At 44.6% G+C, this 27,132-nt stretch overlaps 2 protein-coding genes across 8 annotated transcripts in view; both read right to left on the bottom strand.

The window, feature by feature from the left end:
- Window positions 1-2,486: 2,486 nt before the first annotated feature.
- ERI1 (exoribonuclease 1) lies at window positions 2,487-11,319 on the bottom strand. Of its 3 annotated transcripts, none has more exons than XM_059844357.1 (7): window positions 11,166-11,319; window positions 10,304-10,479; window positions 7,976-8,186; window positions 6,537-6,620; window positions 5,755-5,864; window positions 4,572-4,686; window positions 2,487-3,386 (listed from the first exon to the last, which is right to left on the bottom strand). In XM_059844357.1, the coding sequence occupies exons 1-7, from the start codon at window positions 11,238-11,240 to the stop codon at window positions 3,144-3,146; spliced, it is 1,014 nt and encodes a 337-aa protein (XP_059700340.1). In that variant the 5' UTR covers window positions 11,241-11,319; the 3' UTR covers window positions 2,487-3,143. The 3 variants fall into 3 exon arrangements, with proteins under 3 accessions (XP_059700340.1, XP_059700342.1, XP_059700341.1); XM_059844359.1 differs by having other exon boundaries at window positions 10,304-10,474; window positions 11,166-11,306; XM_059844358.1 differs by lacking the exon at window positions 6,537-6,620.
- A 1,947-nt stretch (window positions 11,320-13,266) lies between these two features.
- The window catches only part of MFHAS1 (multifunctional ROCO family signaling regulator 1), a 34,908-nt gene continuing 21,042 nt past the window's right edge, over window positions 13,267-27,132 (bottom strand). The window contains exons 2-5 of one of the 5 annotated variants that reach the window (XR_009486215.1): window positions 18,883-19,009; window positions 16,986-17,424; window positions 15,682-15,855; window positions 13,267-15,495 (exon numbers count right to left, since the gene is read on the bottom strand). Coding sequence is in view for 1 of the 5 variants with exons in the window: in XM_059844356.1 (XP_059700339.1) it covers window positions 17,421-17,424; window positions 18,883-19,009 (131 nt within the window). In the remaining 4 variants the exon portion in view is untranslated. Of the gene's footprint in view, window positions 15,496-15,681; window positions 15,856-16,984; window positions 17,425-18,853; window positions 19,010-27,132 lie in introns of those variants that run through there. The other 4 variants (XR_009486216.1, XR_009486214.1, XR_009486217.1 and 1 more) reach the window with 4 other exon arrangements.

Below are 27,132 nucleotides of genomic sequence, written 5' to 3'. Positions count from 1 at the left end.
CCAACAAAATATGGAAACAAATACCTTGTTAGACCAAACTATTACATTACCTTACTGTCAGACAAGCTCAGGCAAAAGCAGTTTCTGTGGAGAGCTGAGCTGCTGTGAGTGGCCCCTGTAGCCACACCTCCAACAAGGAGTTAAAGGGAAGCTACGAACTGTTGTAACCTCTCTTTTCCATTTGCTCAGGCATTTGCTCACTGAACAGAGGCTACTGCTCTTTAACCTGTTTGAGAAACCTTTTCCCCTAACATAACCCCAAGATTCTGTGAGGCCCTCTCACGTTCCTATAAATATATATTAAGAAATCTACTTGAAAGCAGTCATGTTGAAATTAGTCTGCAATCCCTTTGTTTAAAGGTGCTACTGTCCCACAGACGCTGTCTGCCATAGAATTGCTCAAGTACAGCTCCTGAAATGTGAAATAAAAAGCAACAATAGAACAAAGCCTCTAACTTGAACAAGGCAATCAATTTCTGCATGCTTTTTTTTCTGTATAAAAAGGAGATTGGATTGTTTTTTTACATAGTTGTCAATTATTTTTTCCAGCATGGGAAGACTCCTCTAATAAATTAAAATATTCATTACAGCAGATGCTCTCAGCAAGCTTCTTTGGATGAAACCATTTTTTTCCCCTGTGGTATGAAGTATGCAGGAAAATTTATTTCAATACTAAGTGTTGTGAACTAGTCACATGCATGGGATTTAAGCCATCCACCCATGGCAATGTTGCTGGTCCACTAGAGAAGACAAATCATGAGCTGAGCTGATGCCAAGACCCCCAAGACTGTTGAAATCATCTCATGCTTTACAGACCAAATTCAGTACCTGACATGTTTAAAAATATGAAATTATTTTAATAAGACTGTTTACATTTTAAACAAATCAGCAAACATTGTTAAAATTCACTTCATCTCAAAAATCACAGAATCAAATATTCTGTGAAAATACTTACACCTTAGAGTTTGACATTAATCCAACAGATAAAATGTATCTGGAATGATTCTACTGATTTCTGCAGCTCACTGATAGAAAACATCCCAACCTACTCAAACAGTAAACAGAAAACAGTTATGATTTAACCCTTATCTCAAAATATCTTTCTGAAGTTACTTAGCAAAAATAAACAACTCTGTACTTAAAATAAATGATGTACAATTACAACAGCTCTTATGCAAGCTGTAGTATAATCTGTAAAAAAAAACCAGTTTCTCATTTGACTGTGAGCCTGGTTCTAGACCTGTAAATAAAGACTAGTGATAAAGTCTCTGGCTGCCACCATGCCAAGGGGAGATCTGCTGAACTAGACTCAATTTTGTCACAGAAACTTGCACAACAGTAACTCAGACACAAAAAAAAGTAAATTACCATGGTACTTTAGAAAAAGAGGATACTACAGTCACTACAGTGAAAAGCATGTATATAAGAATTTGTACAAAATCTGGGCTGACAGATAAATGGCATTTTAGGAGAAAGCATATCAGAGATTTGTATTTTACCTTGTGAAAATCCATCAAGTAGGGCTACAAAAGGAAAAACAACTATAAAGTTCAACAAAGCTGTCTACCAGAGAGCAACTATCTGCTTTCAGGCAAAAAAACCCAAAAACCAAAAAACTAACCAACCTTTCAGGGGAACAAAAGCAAACATCAAAAACCATAACTCTGAAGCAGTTATGACTGTCCAAATCTGTGATTCAAGAAAGAAATCATATGAAGCAACTGAGAGTTGACTAATACTTCTCCCTCCTCCATGAATTTAAAATGGAAGTTTTCACAGTTCCATTGATGCAGTTTAACAATCAGAAGAGCAAAGCAGGGCTGGGAGGAGTTGGATTAGTCAAACAGTCAGTGTTCTTAACAAAGTTTATTAACTGGTTATTTTGTGTCCCGAATGCAGGGGGTAAAAGGGTGAATTGTAATACAGGGATAACAAATTTCTTTTTTTTTTCTTTTTTTTTTTTCAAACCAAGAGCAACCAAAATACATTATTCCACTTTTCAGAACAACCATTCCAATGCGAAGTTGATCACATTAATGGCGCGTGTTATAACAGCCCACAGAGACAAAGCAAATTAGTACTTTGGCCTCATCTTATCTGAGGCCTGGGGAGTAAGCAGAAGTTGCTAGTAATTAACCGTGGCCTTTAATAATAAAATTATATTATTCTTCCAATGCTAGATTTTGTAATAAAGGCATAGCTCCATGGTGGCAGAAGCACAAGAAGATACCAAAAACAGCTGAACACGTCTTAGTCATGAATGAGAAGCTTCTTGTTTTGTTTTATGTAAAAATCACAGACCATGAAATTTTGACAACTTGGCATGTTTTGAACTTACTTTTACTTCACTCATTTTTAAGAGCAAATGGCTGATCGTGTCTAAAAACAACATTAAATGAAGGGCAGCTTTGCAGGAATAGGAGATGGGATCCTTAAAGTGAAAATCTAAAGAACCTTATTTTTGAAACAATAGAAAAATACCATCATTCTACATTAATTAAATTTTTATTCAACACCCAGCTCTTCCATTTGATGGGGAAGCAGACAAACATATCCCTTAAAGAAGAACCTCAAACAACAGAGTACTCCTCTACTGCTTTAGAACTGATGAATGCACACCCATTTCTCCTAGACTTTGTAAAAAATAAAAAAATTGTAGGAACCCTTAGCAGAGTGCCTTATCAGGAAGGGCCAGTCCAACCACTGCTCTTTCAGTTCTTCCAGGAATGGCTTATTTGTATGCAATGAATAAGCAGATGCTAGATATCATTGGAGTACATCACAGTGAACAAATACTGCCCACAGACTGGGGTGGTACAGCAGCACACAGGCCCAATCCCTCTTAGCAGGTGCTCAAATTACACTTTCTTAAAAGCTTAACACTTTGTCTGGATTCCAGATATCAACCTCACTGCTAGCAAAGTTGGAAACAACAACAGAAGTCATCAGTACAAAAAGAAATCGCTGTAATAGGCTTCAAAGAACAAACAGCTTCCATGCTCCTTTTTATTTCAACAGAGATGATTAGTTAAGGTGCTTTAGGATTCTGCACGGCAGACAAGCTGGCAGAGGTGGCCATTTAATAAGCTCTGGAGTCTTTAGCGGGTATCTGAGGACAGCCCCCGGGGCAGAGCCCTGATCTGCTAGTTTCTGTAGCGGGGCATCTGTGGAGCAGGGGCTCCCTCTAAGGGGACCGAGGAGGAGACTGTCATCAGCTGCCCACCGTGAATTCTCTCATTCACCCGCAGGTCACAGCCATCCTGCAGCATCCTTATGGCTATCCTTGCAATGTTTTTAGAGTCATCAAGTCCACTGTGAGGTCTCCCATCATAACTCATGCCCAGATTTTCAAGCATGATTGTCAGCTTGGTCTGGTTCCTAGGAACCTGATGGAGAAAGTGAGTAACATTCAAGGATTAGGTTGGGTACCTGGTCTTTTTGATCTAACATGGGGCAGTAGAAACACATGCAGATTTTAAGCCTACTTAAGTTACAAATGACTTTCATGTTGCCTTCTGTCAGATCACTAACCATTTAACTTCAAAGCACCTTGGTGAGACAGACACTCTCATTTTTACAGAGGAGAAATAGTCAACAGGAGTTTGTCTAGACCTGGGACCTGGGTCAAGAGCCTCTGACCAGCACCAGCTCAAGATACACTTGTGCTGGCAAGGGTGGAAGCTGTGACCTAGATAAGTTTAACCATCTTTATAAAAAACAAAAAACATTGAAATTGCAGAGGGAATCAGAGTTTGGTTTTCCTTTGAAATTCTAAGTGATTAAAGAAGCACCAAACTCCTGATTCTCACTGACCATCAAGCTCTTGAATGCCTTCAACCTTCACAGGATCTGATCAGCAACACCTACAGCAACCTGTAATATTTGTCCAGCACAAAGTAAAGCCCTTCCCTAATTAAAAGTCAATCTCTCTTTTATCCAGAGGTTACATTTAGTATGAAAAAGCCCTTTGAAAGAAGACCATTAGCTAGGCTGAAATCCCTTTCAAAAAAAGTATTTTAATGTAGGTTGATTGGAAATTTGCTAGAATATCCAGTAACTCATTTTATGGTAGTCTGACAGAAAGCAGCAATAAGGTCCAGCACTGAACTCAGTATTACTTTTCTCTTGACAATTTGATTCCACTGTAGATACATCCTGATCTTTCTCTGCCTCCATTACACTGTGGAAAGTCAAGATTCTATGAGGGGAATGGTACAAATTAGTTTTGTAGTATATTGCATGAAAACAGGAAAAAATAGTCGAAAAAAATCAAGACAGTCTTTTCAGCTGAACTGCTTGATCTAAGAGGACCGGTATAACATTTTTAGACAATCCTTCAAGGAGCACAGCCCGATTCTTAAAAGCAAGATTAAAATCAAAATGCAGTAATTATATGATCTTCAATTAGTGAAGTGAGATCTGCACATGAAACACATTTGAAAATCAGGCACCAGGCAAGTAGTTTAAGTACTATAATTTTATACTACACAAGCAGAGATGACAAGCACAACTGGTCATTCTAGACTTTTAAACCAAAACTTCCCGTAAGAGAAACAGCAATTTGTACAAACCTTGTAGAAGTTCCCATATGATTTGCGAATATTGATCCACTTTTTGGCAAAAGAAGGGTATTTGATACGGCTAATACGGCACTGGATGTTCAAAAATTTACTCATATCCCAAGATCTTAGAAAGTCAAAAGAGGAAAACATTAGTCATATATAATCCTGTGTTCTACATATTGCAGAGTTGTGAAACTAAAAGCTATCTTGTCTCTGGTGATCAGTAGAATGAAAACAGTTTAGGAAAAACTCATTTGCTCTAATCTCGGTAAAGAATTTTTTGATATGAATTTGTTAATCATGGGGAAAAAAATAGTGACAGGAGCAAGACTTTCACCAGGATGGTTTCAGGTCCACAACGGTTAGGACAAAAAAATAGCACACCAACTACCACATCAACACTGAAAACTGCCAATAAATTAGATGCTTACACAGCCCTCGGGGAAGCAAGTGACACCTTAAATCTTCCTGATTATTTGGGTAGCATTTATCTCTCTACTTCAGGTAGGTTATTGAAACTAGACTGCACCAAGTTTTATGAGAAACCAGATCTCTATGAAAATATAAAGAAATTATAATCCTATTTATTTAGCAGCCTGCTTTCCTGAAGGGAACTACCCCAACAAGTTTGTAAGCTGCAAGCTAAAGTAAAGCTTTTTTCCCCCATCTCTTCTAGTTGTCTATGCAATCTCACCTATACAACAGATATTTCAATGCACCTGTTTTCCTTTAGGAATTTCACTGAGGGGATTCCTCTGGAGGGGAATTCCAGAGACCCAGTAATATAACCAGTCTTGCATCAGCTTTGCTTTAGCATTTCCTTTTTAAATTTACTGTTGCTTCCAAAGATAGCAATGTAATTATAGGTTAAAAATTTAATATTGCAGAGTGTTATTTTCAGGTATTATGTGCTAGATATAAATGGAGAATTACAGTAGCAACAAAGTATGAAGTCTTCAGCATCACTCTGATGTGTCTGCATACAGACCACTAGGAAAGAAATGGCGCCATCTGATGGATTTAAGCTTCATTTTGAATAGTTCAGTTCAGCTTTACCAATTTTATCAAAAGCTTCAATTAAAATAAAACCAGCAAAATGGCAGTGTCCTGATACATCTTTAGCAATGCTCTCACAAATATTAAACGTGGTTTTGCAGGTTTAGTTTGTGCTGAAGGCTGCATAAGGACATACCCATCAGTCAACATGGAATAGCTGTACTTTGTTCCCAGCTCTCGTTGTCTCATCCAATCTATGACATTCTGCAGAACTTGAGGAAAAATATCAGCTTTATCAACAATGTCCTAAGGGAACAAAAAAACAAAAACAAAAAAACAACCAACAAAACCAAAAACCAACAAAGTAAGGAACATTTTTTCAGAAAAAAAAATCCCTCAGCATTAGGTGTATAAATTGTATTGGTATACGGGCAATTAAAAATTTGGCTTTATCAAAAACTTTATAAAGCCAGATTACACCTTAACAGATGACTGGACAGGTTTTTCTAAATGGAAAAAATAGCACCACAAAAGCAGTGCTACAAGAGCCAACCTCCTAATAGCTTCTGTAAAGGTAACAAGGTTAGTCTGTAGTTGAACCTGGATTAAAACCTTTGAGGTTGTTTGCCAGGCTTCTTCTTAAGTCACTTATCACAAGTCATTGCCATTCTAAGACTCTAAACTCTTCAGAACAAAAATATTAGGAGAGGAACTGATGCAGTTCAAAAGGTGCTTTGTCCTACTAAAGATTAAATTTCTCCACATGAATTAAAAAGAGGGTATTTTTCCCCACAAAATGACTTAGTGAAATCAGCTCTGTGATAATTGGGAGAAGGAAAAAACAAGGATTAAGAGAACAGGCCTTACAGAAGAATAACCATGAAAGACTACCATTTAAGGTTACCAGTCTGAAAACATCAACAACACATCCCTTTTGTTCCTCCTATTTCTTCCTGAAGAAACAAAAGTGCAAATTACCTGGGTTATTCCTGTCAGACTGATGCAGAAGTCTGAAAGCTTGGGATTAATCTCTGGCTTCACATATTGCTGAAAGGTATCCTCCTGTAACAGGAGAATCAATTGCTCAGCTGCAGCACACTCTGCAGCCTGCAAGGCAACTTCTCTGGCTCACCTGCTGCCCAAAGGCAACAGCAGCTACTTGTCCTGCTCAGGCAAAAAGGAATGTGCACCTCCTGAGCCAGTAGGAGCCTCCTGACTGGCCATCATCAGATTCCTAACAGGACAGATGGCTTTCTAACCAGAACATGACCTTCCTCTCAGCCAGTTGGCACCAAAGAGTGGGAATTTGGATTTAAGAGGGGAAAAGGACTTTTGTCTGCAAAATTGCAGGGGATTTGGGAAGAGTGAAAGTAAGGAAAAAATAAGTGAGAGGCATAAGGTTTTTTAGGTGGTATCTCTAAAGGTTCACCTGCAATTCAAGGAAAGCAAGCAGCTGCACACCTCAGAAGCTTCAGGCAAGTGCCTCTGGATGCCAGCCAGGCAGAGAAACAAAATCTCACTCTGGGAAACTGAGCAACACAAGAGTGAAGACTGAAGGTAAGTTTCATGGAATAAAAGAAAGCCCCAAATCCCTGCTGTTATACAAACCCTTCTGGACAAAAAAAAAAAAAACCAAACCAAAAACCAAAACACTCTAAGAGCCATAAAAACAATCCTGGTAATCTGCACAATCCTTTTTCTGCTGTTAAGTCATACATGCAGCTATTCTTTAGTATAGCATCACAATGATTACTGGAAATCCTCTTTCTATTAAGAGTTCTTCATAAATGAACCATTAGTCAGAGGTGTGTGCATATCCTCTGTTTCACTGGGTCACTCAATTTCAGTTAGTAGCAGGTAGTTTATCCTAAAAGAAAGCTGTACTGCAACAGAGCACTTGAGGCTACCAAATGCCTGTGAAGTATGTTTAAAATCAGGTTACACAGCTGTCAGTCTGTTGGGTACAATGTGGAAACAGCTGAGCCTGGCAAGAAGTGGAGTTCACTCAACCTCACTTTCTAGGCCTCTGCATTAGTGTCTTCTAGATTGCCTCACACAGGACCACAGAATTGATAATTTTTTATTATAATGAATGCCTTGAGTCCTAGAAATAGATTTGTGGGCCTTAAAGCAGGGAAAGAAAGGGCAGGTGGGAACAAACATGGACAACTGAGAAACTCATATCAATAGAGGGAGTTGACAGCGGGAGAGTTATCTACTTGGATGATCATTTGGAAAATGCTTTCAGAAGAGAAAGTTCTGTTTGTACCTAAGAGGCACAGAGGATGAGCCCTCATGAAAAAAAGTATGCTGTTTATAATGAAGTTCAACATCTACTTAGGAACTAATCTAGACTTTCTGATGCGAGCAAGTTACTTCAAAGAATAGCAGACCAACACAGCCATTAGATCACTTACTATTTCCAGGGTACGTGTGTTTACTAAGACAACAGGAAATTCAATTATTTCATGTACAAATTCAGGCGGATTTCCTTCTTCACAGGTTGCTTCAAAGTCAACGACACAGATGTAGTCATAGCAGCTGTCTCCACTAATGTGTTCCTTCTGCATCAGCTTCTGTTTCTTATAATAGTTTTTCAATCTCTTTTTCAGTACATCTTTCACTCCTCTAAAGAAATAGGGAAAGTGAAAAAATGGCACTCTTGTTTAATTATTTCCTTGCTATAAAACTGAAGCTATATTTAACATTTGAAAGCTCAACACTTATTAACCTCATTTAGAACACCAGCGCACGTGAAGTCTGAATTCCACTTTATCATAGAGGAGTGTTAGCCCCATTATCTACACGACATTAAACCCACTTCTGGGATAACCCAGAGCTGTGATACCCCTCACAATACAACACCAGAGACAGACTGGGAAGCATGGCACAGAGACACTCTGCAGTCACCTCTGCTTCAGCCAGACTCGGTATCCAAAGCCTTTCCAAAGCTCAAATCTTTGTAGATTACTCCTGGTTGACCTCTGGCCCTGGAAGAAGTACTGCTTCACCTGTGTTCCCCTGTGCCCTCTACCTGAAGTGATTCATGCCTGAGGCCTTTCTGCATCAGTGGCATAGACAACACAGCATTCATCTTGAACGTCCACATCTTACATTTTTCTCAATTTAAATTTTAAATTGAGCCTGAATAACTCAATTAAAATGAAGTATTTGAGATTTCAGTTGTCAAAAAACCTCCTGGTCAAGATCCTGCTTTTCAGGAGGTTTGTGGCTATAAATAAATTCACATGGCAAGCAATTGAAGTTACTTACTGTGTCCTTTTAATATAAACATTTTAATATATGAGTGCATGCCAGAACTGCCATGTACCAAACCAGAGCTGAATAAATGAGGACCATTTACCCTTCCAAGGAAGTTTTTTTCAAAATTATTCATTGTAAGTGAAATCACAGAGGTTGTAAGAGATATGTGTAGCAAATGGTATTATCACAAAAGCAGCCCAGTGATCCACAAAGAAGAACTGAAATCAAACTACTAAAGATGCATTTGAGAACATCAGCTGCTTCTGCAGAGATAAACTAGACCAACAAACCAGAGTGAAGAAGAGTTAAGTCAATGACCAGTTCATTAAAAGCTGAGACAGTATGGGAGCTGATGGAGGGAGAAATTACCTCTTTCTTTACCAAACTTATAAAAAAAAGTTGAAAATAGGAAATGATTGACTATTACAACAACCTTGAAGGAAAGGACGGTGTGTGGTAATCTGCCCAATATTATACATTAGAACTGATGCACTATTCGTTTTACAGATGAGACATATTCTGACTGGACTTATTTGAATATATTGACTAGAGAAACCTAGGGTGGGTAAAAAAGAAATTTTAAGCCCTCAGCATTTACAACTAAATTTAAAAACTCATATAGAAAACTTATAACCTAAGAGAAGGCCACAAACACATCATATACTATTTGAATTCTGCTTTTCATTTTTAAATCAGAGCAACTGCTAAATAGCTATAGAAATCTAATGTGTTTTGCCAAAAATTTTCCCAAGTAATGATGGGATTTTCTCCTCATGAGGCACTAAATTAATTTAACCAATCAACTCCCCAGCACTACTTCCTCATTCCTGCTGCCTAGGGAAGCAACACACTATTTTTCTCAGCTGACCTTCTTCACAATATCTCAACATCTTGCCTGGTCACAGAATTAATAAGCTTGCAGGTCATTTAGAGTACAGCAGGAACTACACTATACTCCCTTGCCTCTGCCCTAGGGAACACAAACTCAGCTTATAATACATTCATTTTTTCACATTTTTCTAGCACACGTATTCAGAGTCGCAATCTCTCCAACTAAAGGTACTTCTCCTCTGCAGTGATTAAATCCTGAGCCCCATCACCAGTTTGTAGCAAGTATCAGACCTGTACTGGTACACTAAATAAAAATATGGATGTTCTGAAGAAAGTTGCTGTATGATGAAGGTCTGCAGCACCACCTGAGAACCACAGCAGTTCTTCTTTCTCCCTTAACCAAAAAGTAATGAGAAGCACCTTTCAGTTATGTATTCTTGCATTTCTTTGGGTTGCCAGTTGAGACAGCACACATTAAGCAGTACGCATTAGCCCTACAACAAAAAAGCTGCAACAAGATTGCACATAAAACAATTGGTGTCTGGTGCTGAGTCTGCTTTTCACTTTGTGCTGAGTTTTTAAGCTTTAAAATAATCATCCCTCATGACTCTACTGCTCTCAAAAGACAAATCAACATGTTTACAAATCACCTGGTTTCAAGCTTGAACTCTGCGAGTTTACTTCTGAGCTCTTCTCTGGTCATTCTGTTGATATAACCATTGGTTATAGCAATTTCTTTGTAAATCGGATCGCTGAAGTCGTTTGAACTGGCAGCTGAGGTTTTGCCATTAGTTTCTTGATCACTGATCCTACAATGCTGTCTACCCTAGAAGAGAGAGAAATCAGAAGTCATTTAAGAACTTCACAACAAGATGCTTGAGCATTTCACAGCTCGTTTTGGCACCAGATCGCAGTAAAGCGTCACACTGTTACACTTATGATCAAACTGAGTGAACTAGCTTACAGAAAAAGGTAAGAGAATCAGTACTGAAGCCTGCTCTGAAACAATGTTTTCCTAAACAGCAGCAAACAGAATAAAGGGCCACGAATGCCCGTGTCTTGAGCCATGTCGAACACCAGCTCTTGGAGACAAAACTTGAGTACGCATCCTAATTTCAACAGAAAGAGTTCTCTGGTGCAAACGGGCAAAGCCTTCAGGAGCAGCGAGATTTCTCTCGACGACTGACTTAACCAGAATCCACACGCGGGCCGGTGCCCAATGCGTGCAAGATAAACAAAGCAATAAACGAGAGGGAAAACTACGGGCACTTCCCGGCTCCCGCCCGCTGCTCGCGGCCTTCGTGGGGCCCGCACACGGCGCGGCCGCGGACGGGCCCGCGGCACCGGCGGCGCCCCTCGGCAGGGCGAGCCCCGGGGCGGGGCAGGGCCGGGCGGGCCGAAGCCCGAGGCGGGCAGCCGGGCCGCCCTAGGCGAGCTGGCGCGGGGCCGCAGCCTTGGGCTCGGGCTATAGCGCGGCCCGGCCGCACCGCCCCCGCCGCTCCGCGCACTCACCGGCGGGCGGGCTGCGGGAGCAGCCGCCGCCTCGTCCCGGGCGGCCTGCGGGCGGTTCTCTTTCTGTTCCTCCATGGCGGCGGCGGCGGGAACCGAGACGGGGATGGCGGCCCGTCGGAGGCGGGAGAGCGCGGAGCCCGCCCCTGGGCGGAGCAGCGGCCCCGTGAGAGCCGAGCGGCTGCGGCGGCGGCTCCCGGCGTCCCCGTCTGGCGCCCAGCACAGCGGTGGGCATGTGCCACGCGTGCCCGGCCGCCTCACCCTGAGCCCCCGCTGTCCCGCCAGCCCTTGGCCCTGCCCCTCTGCAGCAGCACCGCCGCCTACCGCGCTCGCCTCAGCCCTCCAGGGCTTCTGCCCTGCAGTGCCCCCGGGGTCTGGGGTCACGGCAGCTCGCTGGAAGCGCTCTCCGTGTTACGGGAAACACACACTGGGCAGACACCTCATTTATGCCTCCGTCCTCCTTCCCATGGCACCAATTTTGCACAGAGGACCTGAAACACGGATCTGGGACAGCCGTGGTGTGTTGGGTGCCAGGTCACAGGCACCAGAAGGATGCGGTTGACCCCCAGCCCCTTCCTGCCAGAGAATTTGCCGTGCCTGTTCTTCCCCATATCCCTTAACTCCCAGTCAACAAGCAGGGTGAGGTGGGCGACACAAGACGTGTAGAGCTCTCTGGATCTTCTTGGCCAGGAGGTGGAGGCAAAGCGGTGAAGTCTCTCTGTCCGTCACAGGTCAGTTTATTTTCTGCTGGTACTTCCCACAGTACCGAAATGCCGCCCAGAATCCCTCAGTGATGGAGGCTCATGCGTACTGGCTCCCAACTAAAGCAACCACGCCAATACCTCCACATCTGCCAGCCACTACACAGCCCAGAATCTTCTCTCTGCCCTGCCGTGCCTGGGGCTCCACACCCACCCTCAGTCTCCCATCTCACTCTGGTACACCAGCATCTCCTTGCAGACGATGACATCCCCTCTCCAAGACCTGCTTAGGTCTTGGAGACCTCCAAGACCTCGGCAGCATCCTCGGCTGGGTGTGCCACAGAGGTCTGTCTCCTCCACATTGAGTGCTGTCAGAAGTGAGAACACACACGTGTATGTCCTGATTTTGGCTGGGGTAGTTAGCTTTCTTGGGAGGCTGCTGCAGCGCTGTGTTTTTTGGATTTAGTATGAGAATATTGTGGAGAATACACTGAAGATTTAGTTGTTGCTCAGTAGTGCTCATTCTAAGTCAAAGCCTTTCAGTTTCTCGTGCTCTGCCAGTGAGAAAGTACACAAGCTGGGAGGGAGCATGGCCAGGACAGCTGACCAGAACTAACCAAAGGGATATTCCACATCATGGAACATTCTGGCCAGTACATAAATGGAGGGGAGGAGGAGGAGTTGACTGGGAGATGCTGATGCTCATCCCCCATTACTGGGGGAGGGGCTGGGCATCAGTCAGTGAGTGGTGAGCAACTGTACTGTGCATCACTCATCTTTCTTGGATTTTATTCCTCTCTCTTTCATTGCAATTACTATCATTAGTATTATTATATTTACTTTGCTTCCATTATTAAACTGCTTTTAACTCATGGGTTTTACTTTTTTCCTATTTTCCCTCCCACCAGGAGGTGGTGGTGAGTGAGCAGCTGTGATGCTGCTTAGTTGCCAGAGGGGGTAAACTGCAGCAGTGGGAAGGGATTTGCTCCCATTTTTAATTCATCCTCCTGGTGCTGCCACGAAGGCTCCTGTTGCCAAGCAGAGGACCACCTGCCTTATTACTCTGCCTCCAAAACCTGCTCTGAACATGAGCAGGAAACAAAGTTTTACACAAATGCAAACAACAATGTACCAATAAGAAGCACTGAGCTGGCCTCACAAACCTATAAAATACCTTAAATGTAGCGGGTAAGAAAGCTGTTCCCCAGAAATCACCTGCCTTGATAAAATGGGCAGTGATTCACAGATACTAATAAGGGGCTCCATGCACAGATTCACTCAATGGCAAATCTCTTCATGACTTTGCTACAGCACAGATCTACAGCTAGGTGCAGACCCTTCCGAAGCTAGAGACCAAGGAGGCACTGCAAGAGGAAAAACAAATCACACAGCCAGGACTCTCCTGGAGATTGAGATCACTTTTATTTTCAGTCATTTTGGCGAGGACGTGTGGGCAAGTGTGGGTGTGGTGCGTGTATGTCTGGGCATGCATGTGTGTGTGCGCAGAGTCCTGCCCAGTGATGTACATTATATGAATACCTGCAGTTACAGTCCATGAACTGAGCCATGAAGCGTGTGATGAGTGCTACACTGAGGCCCACTCGCTTGCCTCTTCTTGTGCTTACTGCAGTGCAGCATCTTCACTTCCCGGCACAGCTGTTCCAAGGATGCCAGCCCAAGATCCCATCCAAAGGGCGCGAGAGGAACTGAGCTCCGGGATCTGGCTCTGCAGGAGTGAGCCAGTGGATTTTCATCTCACTTAGTGAGTTCCTAAGTAACATTTGCAGTTCCCTTTGACACAACTGTATCTAACTCCTCACCACGAGGAGCCTCAACTGCTTGGACAAACTTTAGCTGCCTCAGAGGTACAATGGGAAAGAGAACAGGGACCCCACATAAGTCCCAGTGCTACAGCACAGCCAAGCACATCTTGAGTTCCTGGGAAAGCAGCACCCAAATACACTACTGAGTTTTTACAGCGACCATGAAACTGTGGCATGGGGGATGCTGCAAGGGAGATGACCTTGCAGCTACTTCTGCAGCCCCCAGTCTCTTCCATCTGATCTGAGAGACCATAAGGCAGGGTAAATCCCAAACCAGCCTCTATTTCAGTTTAACTTTCTAAAGCTGAATCCCCCAAGCTCAGAGCTCAGACAATGCAGAAAGAACAGCACTGCCATGAAAGGAGACTAGTCAAAGGGACCCCTGGCCTTGTGGCAGACTGGAAACAATCTTACTTCTCTGACCTTTTTGCTTAGAGCAAAGTTAAAACAGAGGTGTCCCATCACCCAGGACCCTCTGCAGCGGCCAGAAGTCTCCAAGTACTCCTCCAAGCCCTAAAATGATCTAAATGTGCAGCATCACCCTTTGGGCTCACTCTCTCTCACCTCTACCTAGTTGTGTGCTGCTTAGGGACATGCAATTCCTCACATTACACAGACCCAGAAGAAGGCAAAGCTGCTGTCCTGGGAGTTTGGCTTGGACGGATGCAGTTTTGAATCCCAGGTTTTGCTTCAGAGCGTAACACAAGGTACTCCAGTGCACCTTCCAGCTGCTGAAAGTCCTGGAGTGCAAAGCAGCTCGCTAGCTCTGTTTCCAAATCTGTCTGAACCAGTTTCAGCAGGAAATCAAAAACCAGTCAAGCATGGGGTCTGCCAACCAATAAGCAAAACCAGTACAATCGTCTTGGGTGAAGTAGGCATCTAGGAGATTGCCAGGAGATTCTCCTCCTATTCCAAAGGAGTTAAATTCATTGTCAGCTCCACAGGGAGACAAGCTGATGCCCCAGTCCTTTCTGACCTCTTTATAATACATCTTCAGTAAAGGCTGCAGAGTGCTCCACAGAGGCCTTAGTCATTTCTAACAGTTTGGTAACTCTCTGAGCAGGGACAAGAACTGGAACATAATACATACTCTGAACTCAGGTATCTGCTGTTAGGGCACTGCATTCAAGCCCTCTTTCCTTGTGGACTGATTCATGAAAAATGACAGATCCTTCAAAAATACAGGGCCCTCAACCCTGGGGCTGAAGGATATTAAGTGAGGTCTGAGGCAGGAGCTCAGCAAAGGGACGCTGTATGAGGATCCCAGGGCGCATTCTTAAAAACTGCGACAGCAAAATCAAAGTACTATGAGCCGCTTGGTTTGGTTCTCCTGCATGGATCTCCCACCTGGCAACTGCAAAGGTGAGATGTTTCTGAACTGCATAGAAAAGTAAATGGCTTTTGCATATTAAAAAAATTCAGATGAAAACACAGTTACACCAGTTACTAAACAGTGGGTGGATGAGCAATCACCGTTTTGTATTAAATAGACCCAACTAAATTGATCTCCATACTGCCACACTCCCGGCATTAGGGCTTCAGTGCACAGCAGCAGCCTGAGTGCCTGCAAAGGCCAGGGAATGCTCCCACGGAGGTGGCACACCCCAGCAGGAGGGCTGCAGTCCCAAGGAGCAGGCTGTAAGTCCTCTTGCAGTCTGCTCTGTCCTCTCATTCCTTCAATGCTCACGCATCCCAGACCAGATGGGCACACTGGGAAAAAGGCCTCCGGCTGGAAAAGGATTCCAGTTTGTGGTTTCCTTACAATGTGGTTTCCACGCAACTTCACCGCAACAAATCGCTAGTTTCTTCCTATGGAGAACGGAAAGAGAGGTAAGTAGCAGCAAAATAGGAGGAGAAGGCCGCCCAGCACGGGAGGTGACAGTAGGGAATGTTCTAACACAAGTTCTGTCTGTACCAGGCATGGTTCATGGGCAGCAAGACTCAGGACAAGGGAGTTTCCTAGCATTATTCCTGAGCACCATTCAAAGATCTCACCTCCCTTTCACCTTCTCCAGCCACCACAGACGATTCTGAGTCTCCGGTTTATCCACAGCAGCAGAGAAGCACAATCAATTAATGATTCACACTGACGTAAGGTTCACTGCCAGAAGTAGCAGGTCAGCACATGAAATCTGAGCCCAAGCTATCCTCCCAAGCTGGAATGATACCCTGAAGAGACAGGAAGCTGACTGAGCTGCCAGCTTGTATTTGGCAGCTTTTCCCCCTGAAGTAAGGTACATGTCTTGATTTCTTCTACCTGGCCTCTGGATCTCCTGCTGGAGTGGCTTCTGCCCTGCTTTCCCAGCATTAAGTTCTTGCCAATGGGAAGATTTACAGCCTTGCACATAAGGCTGGCATTTGAAGGATCAGACACCAGGGGAATATCATCTGTGCAACTGCAGCAGGTCCCAAGAGGACACATCACTCTCTTGCAGTGGTTGCAAGCCTGGCCAGCTCACATCCTGGTGGGCACTGCCTGCTGACCTGTACCACCCACCCCAGGTCTGCCGTCACAGCCCAGAGTTAAGAGCTGTACATTAACACAAGTATTTTAAGTCCCTCATCTCTCAGACCTCCCCCAGCATCTGATGAAGGGATCCTGGCTCTGGAAATGCCTGCCTCCTATTGATTTACATTAAATAAATATTTGCATGGAGCAAGACTCACACAGCACAGTTACCAGGGCTCAGCTGCAGAGCATAAACTAACACAACATCTTAGAAGTCCTCAAAGCCACACAGCTAGGGGAGAAACCTGAATTTTGGTACCAGTGCTCAGCCTGCCCTTTCCCACATCTGGAGAGGGAAGATGGCTGCTCGTGAAGCATGACTGCCAGGGGGATCAGGATCAGTTTGTACCACACAGCCACACAGCGCTTCACCAGATCTCTGCCTGGGTGGCTTTCCTAGGAGGATGACCAAGATCTAGATTTTTAGTGCTCCAGTGGACACAATACACAGAGATTACCACAACGGCAGTACCAGAGCATCCAGTCATGGCAGACCAGCATCTGTTCAGGGATAATAGTTACAGTAGGGATAAGAAACAGCATGTGCCAGAGGCACACTGACTGCCCTGCTTTTGTCTCTGCATGATCACAGCATGTCCTCACCACTTCATGGCACAACATATGTGAACACACAGGGCAGGAAATATTTCCCAGCCTGCTTCTCTGCCAGCCTCCACTCAAGACTGCTGCATGGGACACAGCCAACTGTTTTGTGGTGGAGCAATTTTAAAGGCTTCACAATACCAACCCATGCCCCAGCAAAGCTTTGGCCAACTGCCACAAAACTCACTTGTCCAGGAACAAATCCAGGGAATCCCGCTACAGCTCATTTCAAGAGACTTTCCTCCAAGCAGGTCTGAATTAAATGGTATATCAAGAACATTTTTACATTCATCATGAGATCCAAATGGGTTTTCAACACGCATTCAGTGGGTCCACAGAAACCTATCCCCAGTGTTTTCCCTCCGGCCAGCGGCCCTGACAACTGCAGCAATCATTTTCCTTCATGCCTTGTCATCCCCAACCTCCAGATGACTTCATCCACTCCAGCCATGAGGCCCCCACCTGGGAGCTGCCCCTGCCCCACAGCATTTCTTTCAGGGTCCAAAGTCCAAAGTCCCATTGATCCCGTCAGCATCAACTCCACAACTGGAAAGATGGGAGCACTGCAGAGCATCGGCCATGTTCTGCCCGGTGGAAAACCTTTGGCACCAGCATTGACGGTTTATCTGGAAGAGAAAAGGATAAAGAAAATTAATATAGCAGGGTTCACAGTGCTTGTGATGAATAACAAAAGACACATGATTTTCTCAAGGTTTCTAAATAGGGAGTGTGAAGTGAAGAAAAAGTAACACAGGCCTTTTTGAGAACACAAGCTTCCTGCCAGCAGAGTGACTGTGAAACTGGGACACAGTTAACAGACGTTGTGGAAGGCAGGCTAGAGGACAAGGAGGATTGAAGGCATAGCCTGACAGCACAGTACAATAAAAATGGCACCTGCAGGTTAGAAACGTGCTGTGCCAAATACACACACACAGGAGAACCAAATGAACAGGCAGTAACAACCTGTGGCTCAGTATCAGAGCATCTTTGTTTTCTGCCCCAGGTGGGCACTTCAACCTCACCTTCACACACAGCTCAACAACCACCCATCACTGGAGCTATTCTCTACCAGGAGTGGTATTTTGGAATGGGAGGGTACTGAACAGAGAGAACAGCATCTAAAGCTACTGTCAAGACACTGAAGTGAAAGTAACAGGCATTCACATACAGCACAGCAGCAGACACCAGCAAGACACTCAGCTGCTCCTCTAAGCTCCCTACCAAATTCCCTTGTGCCACTCCAATTAGACAGACCCTGGCTGAGTTTCTGTTTTTCTGGAAAACCCATGCATCAAAAAGCCAAGGCATTGGCTGCTTTTGTGAGTGTTCCACATTTTTTCCCATCACAATACAGCTCTGTTTTCCAAGCACATTCCCACTCTGTGGAGTGAAATGCATACAGGCTATAGATACACAAGAGGGTAGGGCTCCTGTCCAGGGGGACCTCACCAAGTTGGAGGACTGATGCAACAACAGTGCTGTAAAATTCAACAAGGACAAGTATATAACTCCATGCCTACAACAGGACAACCCCATGCACCACCACAGCCTGGAGTCCTTCTGGCTTGGGATCTGGTGGAGAACATGTTGAACACAAGCCAGTAATGCATCTTATGGCAATTAAACCAAGTTAATAAAATAAAATGAGAGACTCAGATGGAACAAATGGAAAGAAGTTCTGTCCCAGAAAAAAGTCTGGAGGAGTGGTAGCACCTCCATCCTTGTCATCCAAGGATGACACCCTCACCTCTACAAGGTCCCAAGGAACCTGACCTGCCTGTGAGAGTGGTCCTGCTTGAGAAGGGGGTGCACAGAAATCTCCTGAGATCCCATCTTACCAAAACCCACCTATGACTGCATTATCTCCTGATCTTGCATCTGCCACAACACAGCTCAGAGAACATCTCAGCCCATTTCACTGTACCTCTTATCCTCTGAGTGGGCTGTCTATAGCCACAAATAATTAGAACAGTCCCCAGGCTGTGGGGCTGCTACATTCCAAAAGAAGCGCTTAGTGAGGGCATGTTTTACGTAGGCTTTCTGGTGTCTAATGACAGGGGAGTAGGTCTGCTTTCTGGTCTCACTTGGAACAAGGGCTGATCACAGTAGGAGTGGGGGGGTAAACCAAGGCAACATTAACTCGCTCGCTGCCGTTCTTGGGACAGATGATCTCCGTCAGTCCCTCTGGTCTCGGCTGACTCAGCAGTTCTCCTGTGAATAAAGGAAAACAGTGAAAATTTTTAAGCATCAGCAAGGCAATTTTTGCTTTTAGTATGCCCTTCCTCACCTCCTCACCAGGTAAGCATCCATGAGTGACGCAGACGAGCACTACAAGAGGACTTACTGGTCCTGCAACACAAGCAGGTCCCATACATGTAATCATGGTGAGTGTCCTGAGTACAGCTTGGAGACATGCTGCTCCCTACACACATAACATCTGCCATCTTTCCAGTCTCTGCTTTGAATCACTGCACACAGCCTCAAGACCACCTTAGGGATTCACAGCATCTAGATGGAAGACTCCCTAATGCCTCTCTCCCTGGGGGCATTTGCCACAACTGCTACGGTACTGCTGCTGCATCCTGTCAGGACCCTTGGCTATGCTGTACTCTGCTGAGCATGCAAATCCCAGCTCCCAGCTGTCAGCTCTTCCATATTGGAAGCAATACCAGCTCTGTATTGAGTCACTAGCAGTGGGGGGGGTCTCACAATGCCTGGTATCCCTCTGTGAAATGAGTTGCGTCAGCTCCACTGTTCAAGTGCCAAGTTGGCAGCTCCTCACTGCTGGCACCCTTGCAGAATGTAGTTCAGGGCAAGACACAGGTCAGCACAGTGAGAGGGGAAAGCCAGTTGCTGAGATGTGCCCAGCCCTGGGGAACACTCCCCAACAGCTTGCTCAGAGCAAATCAAGTTTCCTCCTGGCTCCATTCCACACATGACTGGCCTCAGCAAGGCAGATCTCCGAGCCATCCATGCCAGATCTCCATGCCACCTCCTCAGAGTAGTCCATCTACAGCTTAGACACCCAATAGAACCAGAAATACCTCTTGATATCTGTCTGGAGATAGGGTCTGCTCTGAAAGGCAATATGGGGTTACCAGCAAGGGCTCAATTCTGAGTTTGCCTGCATGGGTGCCAAACAGACCTACCCAAAGCAGGGGCACCAGGTCACAGCTGGCTTGATCAGTGACTTTTTTACAGAGGCAGGCCAGCTGTAAGTGGGCTGCAGCCATAGGTCCACACAAAACTCTCTGGACCCATCAATCAAGCAGCCACTGTGAGCTGTCCCCGCTTCCACTAAAACACTCAAGACAGATGGTCCTTGGACTCCTCTATTTTTAAATGCACTTGCAATAAATTCCTCTGCTGTTAAAGAACATCAGAAAATGTCTCCTTCTGTCTAGTGGCTATTGCTGGGCACCCCAGGAAAAACAGAAAAGAAATCACATTCAAAGCACTGCTCAGCCTGTGCAGCAACAGCACAACAGGCTGCCCCATCACGGGGCATGAAACCCTGTAAATGCTGCTTCCCTCTTCTCCTTTCATCTTCTGCCTCTCTTCTCACTTTCAGAAAAAAGCACGTCATTTTATATAGTGAAAACAGAGGGGAGGGCTTGGCAAGGAATATGCACAGTTCCCCTTGAGAAGATACTTGTAGGGCCAGCAATTCCAGTTTGCTCCCATAGTCTGCAGTCTGAATTCACATTTGGTTTGAGTATCTCCCCTCACCTCACACCTACACTTAAACCTGAATTGGCAGAGCAGCTTTTAAGCGAGGAAGACACGTCTTCTAAACCAGAAGAAATGCGACGGCATTTGCAATTCGAAGTTAAGTCTGCAAGGCAGCATCTTCAATTACATGAGCTGTCATATTTTGAAAGCAGCATTGCACCCCATCAAGCATGTACACCACAGGGCTCCAGCTCCCAGCAATTCACAGGTTTCCAACCCCAGGATGACTTCTGAACTTCAGTACTGATAACTGTACTGAAAGCACCATTTCTGAAAAACAAGTCACAAAATCAGTGCACCATTATGCACTTTAGAGACAGGGCTAATATCCACTAAATCTTAAATCAGAGGAGTGCAATAAGACTGGTTTGTCTGCTTGAGCCTTCATGCCTATTTCCATCTTCCCACTTCAGAAATACTTAGATGGTGATTTCTCACAGAGGAGATTGCTGTAGGGTAAAATAGATGTCAGATTTGCAGGCAAAACCCTTGCCATGGCTCCTCAGTCACCTTCCTTTTTTTCATGGCTTTACCTTCCTCCCTAGGCTCTCTAGGATAAAGCTCACTTTACCCTGTACCCAGACCCAACCAAACCTCTTCCAGCCCCACTCCCATTTCCTGCTGACGTACATGCTGCCACCCCGGAAGAAAGGCTTTTCTTACAATTTCACCATAAGACATATCATGCACCAAGTGGACAGAAGGTCACCTATGCGTCCTTACTAGTCTTCCCCCTTTCAGCTAAAAGATGTCCTGCTGCTTTACTATCTGTTCCCATCCCCTTCTCATTGCAAACTGGTCATCTTTGATGCACAAATTCATCAAAATACTAAACTAGGTATAACTATCTAAATCACACCTCATATCATTTATTGAATAAAAGTCAGTGCAAATGCCATTGCAATATGCACTGTGATGTATGCTATAACAAACTAGCATTGAGACACCCTGCTTGAATTCAACTCTCCAGCCCCAGAATCTCTTGCAGGTTTCAGAAACCTAACGTTTCTATTCAGAAATTATTCAAACTGTAGGAGATTATTATTAGATAATAAAAGTCCTCAGGGCCACAGCAGGATGGGAAAGAGGAGATCCAATGAGGTATTGAACTGACTGATACAATAGGAAAAGCTAAGTGCCTGGCATGGGGAGGTGTTTGCTTGGTTTGATTGCTAAGTTTAAAAGCAGTTTAAATGTAGCACCTTGTGTTTGCAGTACTTGTTCTCCCCCTATGTACAGGCTGTATTTTGCACATTCCTCTGTGAGTCTGTCACAAATTTTACTGGAAACCTCAGCTCTGCTTGCCCCCTCTGAAAGGTTGCCTGCAATAGCACACACACAACCATGAAGCTTATCTTAGCCTCAACATGGACTTGGTTTTAATATTAACTTCCACAGAAGCCAATAAGGTTTTAACCAAAATTCCAACTACTTTGTCTTGAGGCTAAAGACTATGACAGTAAAGTGTGTGAAGAACAACTTCATTTTTCAGTAGACAAATCTGCATGACTAAGATTATTCATCTGATTTAAGAGCATGAGCCCTATTTTTAATGGCACTTTAATGCTGGGTACTTGATGATCAAGGCCTGATGTTTAGATGCATCTAAATCCCAGATCAGTTGATAGTAGAGAGGCACCTGCCAAGCGTGGTTAAAAGCACCTGCAAACAGAGAGCAAATACTTGAGAAGATGCTCCTTTGCTGCCTCTCATTTGCAATGGCATAAATGGTGCAGAAAAGTTGTATCTGTTCCATGGCCACCCTCCTGGTGTTTTGGCACACAACTTGGTAAAATGTGCTGCCCAGCAAGTTAAGGTTGAAGCACAAAAGCACAAACCAAGACCCTGACATGAAACTACCATGGTCAGTTTGGCTGCTGCCATAAGTTGGTTTGTAAACCCCCCAGGCAGATGGGCTGAGCCAGTCATGATGTCCACATTTAAAAGACATGTGCTACACATGGGCAGTACAAAGGAAAGACAGGAACAAACCTTCACCCTTTCCCAATGCTCTACCAGAAAGGTCTGTTTCCTTTCAGCATTAGCCAGATCACCTGAAGCAGTTACTTCTATGTCAGCAATATGTTCTTCACTGCCACTGCTTTATCCCAGAACACACGCAGGCACAAGCTCACTCAAAGCTCATGCCAGTGATCAGACCCATGCATGCTGCAAAGCACACTTCGCTGGCCTTTAGAAAATACCCGTGAAATGCCAGATACCCGTGACAAATCAGAGAGCTACGAGAGAGGCTGACAGCAAGAAAAGCGAGTACTTCTAGTAGTGTTTGGTTACTCCATGCTGGCAGCCAGACAGTGTCAGCTGTAAGCCTACTTGGCTGCCTAACAGAGAGGAAGGTTTGCATGCTCCCACCTAAAGCACTTGCCTTCACGCAGTTCCCACTTGCAGTGGCTGTGCTAAGTGGCCCAAGGTTCCTCATTCATGTATCAAGAATCTCCTGCAAGGGCATAGGGATGAGATACTCTAATCTAGCCTGTCACACCATCTCCTCTCCCTCAGAGCTCCCAGGACAGCACATTTGCACAGTATCAGCCTGATGATGTTTATCATTTTCATGCTGTCAGGATCTGGGCCCCATTGGGACAAACAGCCAGAAGTGGATGAGCAGGACCTGGCTCCAGCTCTGTGGAGTTGCTCCTCTCTCTCCAGTCTGCCAGGGATCTTGAGGATATATTGCTTATGCTTTACAACAAGAAAATGAGAGCCAAAACCAAGCTGCTCCTACATCTTGCCCTTGCTTCAGCACTGACCCACTTACTCCATTACATATCCTGCTCCACTATATATCCTGCTCCATTACATAGAGCTGCTCTAAGCAAGGACCCACTGGTTTTTGCAGCCTCAGTGCTCTTATGTTCTCTTATCCTAAATCCCTTCTCACTCCTCCTCCTTGCTGAAGGCCTTACAACACAAACCACTGCAAGTGTGGTTGACTGGAGATAGACTTTACATCTCAGCCTCAAGTGCTTCTCCCTCAAGCCTCCTTTGACTAATCTTTGCTTGTGACATCTCTCAGCATAGAACTCAGCAGTCATGTCTTCAGAACAATAGAGAATAGAACACTTCAACACTGCCTGCATACCCAAAGCACGTGCCTCATGCTTGGTTTCCAACACCAGTCAGAAAACAGGGCTCACATGTGAGCCCTGGCTCTCAGAATACCCCTCTGTGTTGCATGAAGTCCCATCCCCTTTTATCCATACAACTGCAAAGAAATTGGGGCTGGAGAAGCTACAGCTTCTGTGCCCGGCTGTTTGTTGTTTTAAGGTTCAACAGCTGGAGCACGCACACAATTACATCAAAGCTGTCACAGAGGCAGGGTGAGATGAATACCCATGCGCACAGATTTCCCCTTTTGCTTTAAGCGCAGGAAACTCTCTCACACACTGGGACTTTACAGCCAGCTCTACAAGAAATCTTCCAGGATTCTTGGCAGAAGGAAGGGGAAGGAGATGGTGTCTCACAACAAGCCTGCATCGACTCCACATCATTTAAATCTTCTCTGCTTAGATGAAACTAATTACTTGCTTCAGACAAATGTTGCTGTGCATGACACACAAGCTTATTCTCAAGCACTGTGCACAGAAAATACTGCTCTGTACTGGTATGAATTTTTAATATGCTCCTTGCAGCACTGCCTGCATGTCACGCACAAAAATATTCCCTTGGAAAGAGAGAACACTGCACTTGATTTGTTTCTGGAGTCCTGAGCGACCTGATCTACCCAGACTGCTTGAGGCAGAGGGCTGGATAGAGACCTCCAAATTAGGATTTAATTTTTTTCTCACTGAAGGTCATTCTCCTGGCCGCAAACAAACAAACAACAAAAACCAAACAAACAAAAACAAAAAAAAAACCAAACAAAAAAACCAAGGGAGCAGTGCAGGGTGAAATGCACACTATTAACAAAAGTTTCATAAGCCTCATGTTGCAGTCCCCAGTCTGAGGAGCTTAGAGCTAGCAGACAAAATCAACAACAAAACTCCCAGCCTGTCAAAGAGCCCTACTGGGAGAGACTGCTGTGCAAAAAAGGCAACAGAGAAGAAAAACTCTGTTGGTAAGTAATCATCACAACAGCAGGCTGGTGAGCAGAACCACTATCAGGTAGAGCACAGGCCTAGGAACAAATGAGCCTGGGATTTGAAATAGTTTAAAAAGAAAAGGAAGGCTTGAAAACAAAAAGAAAGTATGCTCTGGAGATGTGGAGTGGGAAAGGCAGCCAGATGCCAAGGCAAAGGACTAGCCTACAGAGGTGAGTTCCCAAGACCAGAAACTGATAGCACAGAGAAAAGGGTGAAGAGAGCAAAGGTCAGAGCTTTCCAAAACAAGAGGAACCAACTTCTCCTTTGAAGGGTTCAAGACCAAAAATACCAACAGCTTTCTTGAACACAGAGCAGTCTCCTGCGGCTGCCCAGCTCCAATCTAGAGCATTACAACTGTTAGAGGGGCAGGCTCAGCCTTGGCTGAATCCAAGCACTGGACAACTTTCCATCTCCTGCATTCACAGCATCAGCTGTCTCTTGAGACAGCACCTCACCTCTAGGCCTCATAGCTCTGACTGTGGACATATATATGGCTCACCTTGCATACTTCCCCCAGATGGCTGCACAGGAAATTGTTTTCTCAAGGCTCTTAAGTCATGTGAGGTGAAGGAAATACAAAACAAGCTTTGGAAACAGACAGCAATGCTTCTCAGCTTGGAGCTGACAGGTCAAGCTTCAGAACCCAGAGCTGCATTTCTCCAGGCCAGGAACTCTGGAGGTGCTGCAGAAGCTGGGCTCTGCTCAGCTCAAGCCTAGGCAGCTTTTCCCCCAGCAGCTGAGATCACTCTGCACTTTGCCTTCTACCTAAGGAGCTACCAGGCTAATTACCCTGGCAGGAAGCCCAGGGCTGTACCAAAGGCTAAGGTCTTCTGCAAGGCCTGTCCAGGAGACACAGGCAGACAGATGCTGTACCTGGCAATTACTAACTCTATTTTCTGCCACTCAGGGAATGGGAGAGTCACACAAACACCAGCTATGGTCTGAAAGGCTTAAGGGGGTTAAACACCCTCCATCTTCCCCAAGTCATTAATTTATATTACTAGGGTCCGCTAGCTCCTAACACATCACTGTTACAGCAGAAGAGGACATTGACACACCTGAGCATTTGCAAAAGCTCTGGGGAAGCCCTTGGCACTGGACTGAGCACACCTCTGGGTGGAGAACTTGAGTGGAAAATGTTCTGGATGTTCCACTCAACAGCTACAGGGGGTTAATTATTCAAATTCAAAATACCAAATTACAACTCACACACTAGTTTTCCCCTCATGAGTTATTTGAGATCATCCCTTACCAGTATGGCCGTACAAGGCTTCCAAGTACAAAAGTTGGAAAACTCTGTTTTCCCAAAACATTAGTTAATTATATTTTTCTCAGGCACATAAAAATTAACTATAGTTATAAATGGAATTCAATGAAAAGCAAATTAAAAACACCCTTATATTCCCCAAACCACACAATTTAGTACTTCCCATCTGCAGACTCAGAAGCACAAATGCAGAGAGCAGTAAATGATCAAAACAGCTCCATCAAAATAACTCCAAGAGCAGTGGTGAAAGTTTGAGCCTTGTGTCTCCTTCTGGCAGTACAAAATAAGCAATTATGAGAAATAAAAGATGGTTGCCATCTAACCTGCTCCTAAGCCAGTGTGGGTAAGTGATTGACTATCAATGTGGCTGCACAATGAATGCAACTTCTCCCTCCTTCTGCAGTCCATGAGGTACTGAGTGCAGACATCATGTATGCCAGCTAACACAGACATATCAGCAAATTGCCATGAGGAAAGAGGGCTGTGACTTTTGACACTACTGCTCCTTCCAAAGAGATGAGGAAAGGGGATGAACAAGATGCCATTTCTTCACTCTGTTCCATCAAACTCTATATATTTCAAATAGTATTTAAGCATGAGTGGCCTCCCTTGTCCAGCCTCATCTCTACCTATAGGCACTCCATCTCTCTTCTTCCTGTGCAGTAGGGAAGGTGGGAACAAACCATCTCTTCCCATTAGTGACCAGAGTAGAACAATGGAGAAAGGACATGACCAAAGGGGACAAGCAAACAGCACAGCATAAAGTCTTAGAAAAATGAGAGGGGGCACTAGGGAAAGACTGAGAAAATAAAACATCCTTCAAATTACTGAATGTTTTGCTGTCCTTCTAATATCTGAAAAGCTTTTTGAATTGGCAGGCTGCAACACAGCAGTTTCTGACAACTGCAATACAAAGCCATGAAAAATTGATTAGCTTCATTAACATTTTAGGACCTTATTAGCTGGAACGAAATTGACTGTCAAGGCATTTTAAGGGAGAGTCATGGTGTAATGAGCTCAGTGCGAATTATCCTCATCCCAGAATAGAAACCGGCCTGTCACTGAATAACCAAGCCCAGAATCTACCTTTTGGTTATTTTTAATTCCATCCCTTCAGCCGTATCTGCCATAAGCACTTTTTCAGTTTGCCAAGGCAAGGTACCAGCTGGAGAGAAAGCTGCAGCCAGCCCCAACCTGTCTGTTCTCACCCACTAACAGTGGGGACAACTGCG

The sequence above is a fragment of the Haemorhous mexicanus genome, chromosome 4 (genome assembly GCF_027477595.1).
Source record: "Haemorhous mexicanus isolate bHaeMex1 chromosome 4, bHaeMex1.pri, whole genome shotgun sequence".
Classification (NCBI taxonomy): Eukaryota; Metazoa; Chordata; class Aves; order Passeriformes; family Fringillidae; genus Haemorhous; species Haemorhous mexicanus.
The sequence above is the reverse complement of the archived record's forward strand: the minus strand, read 5'-3'. Positions and strand labels throughout refer to the sequence as shown.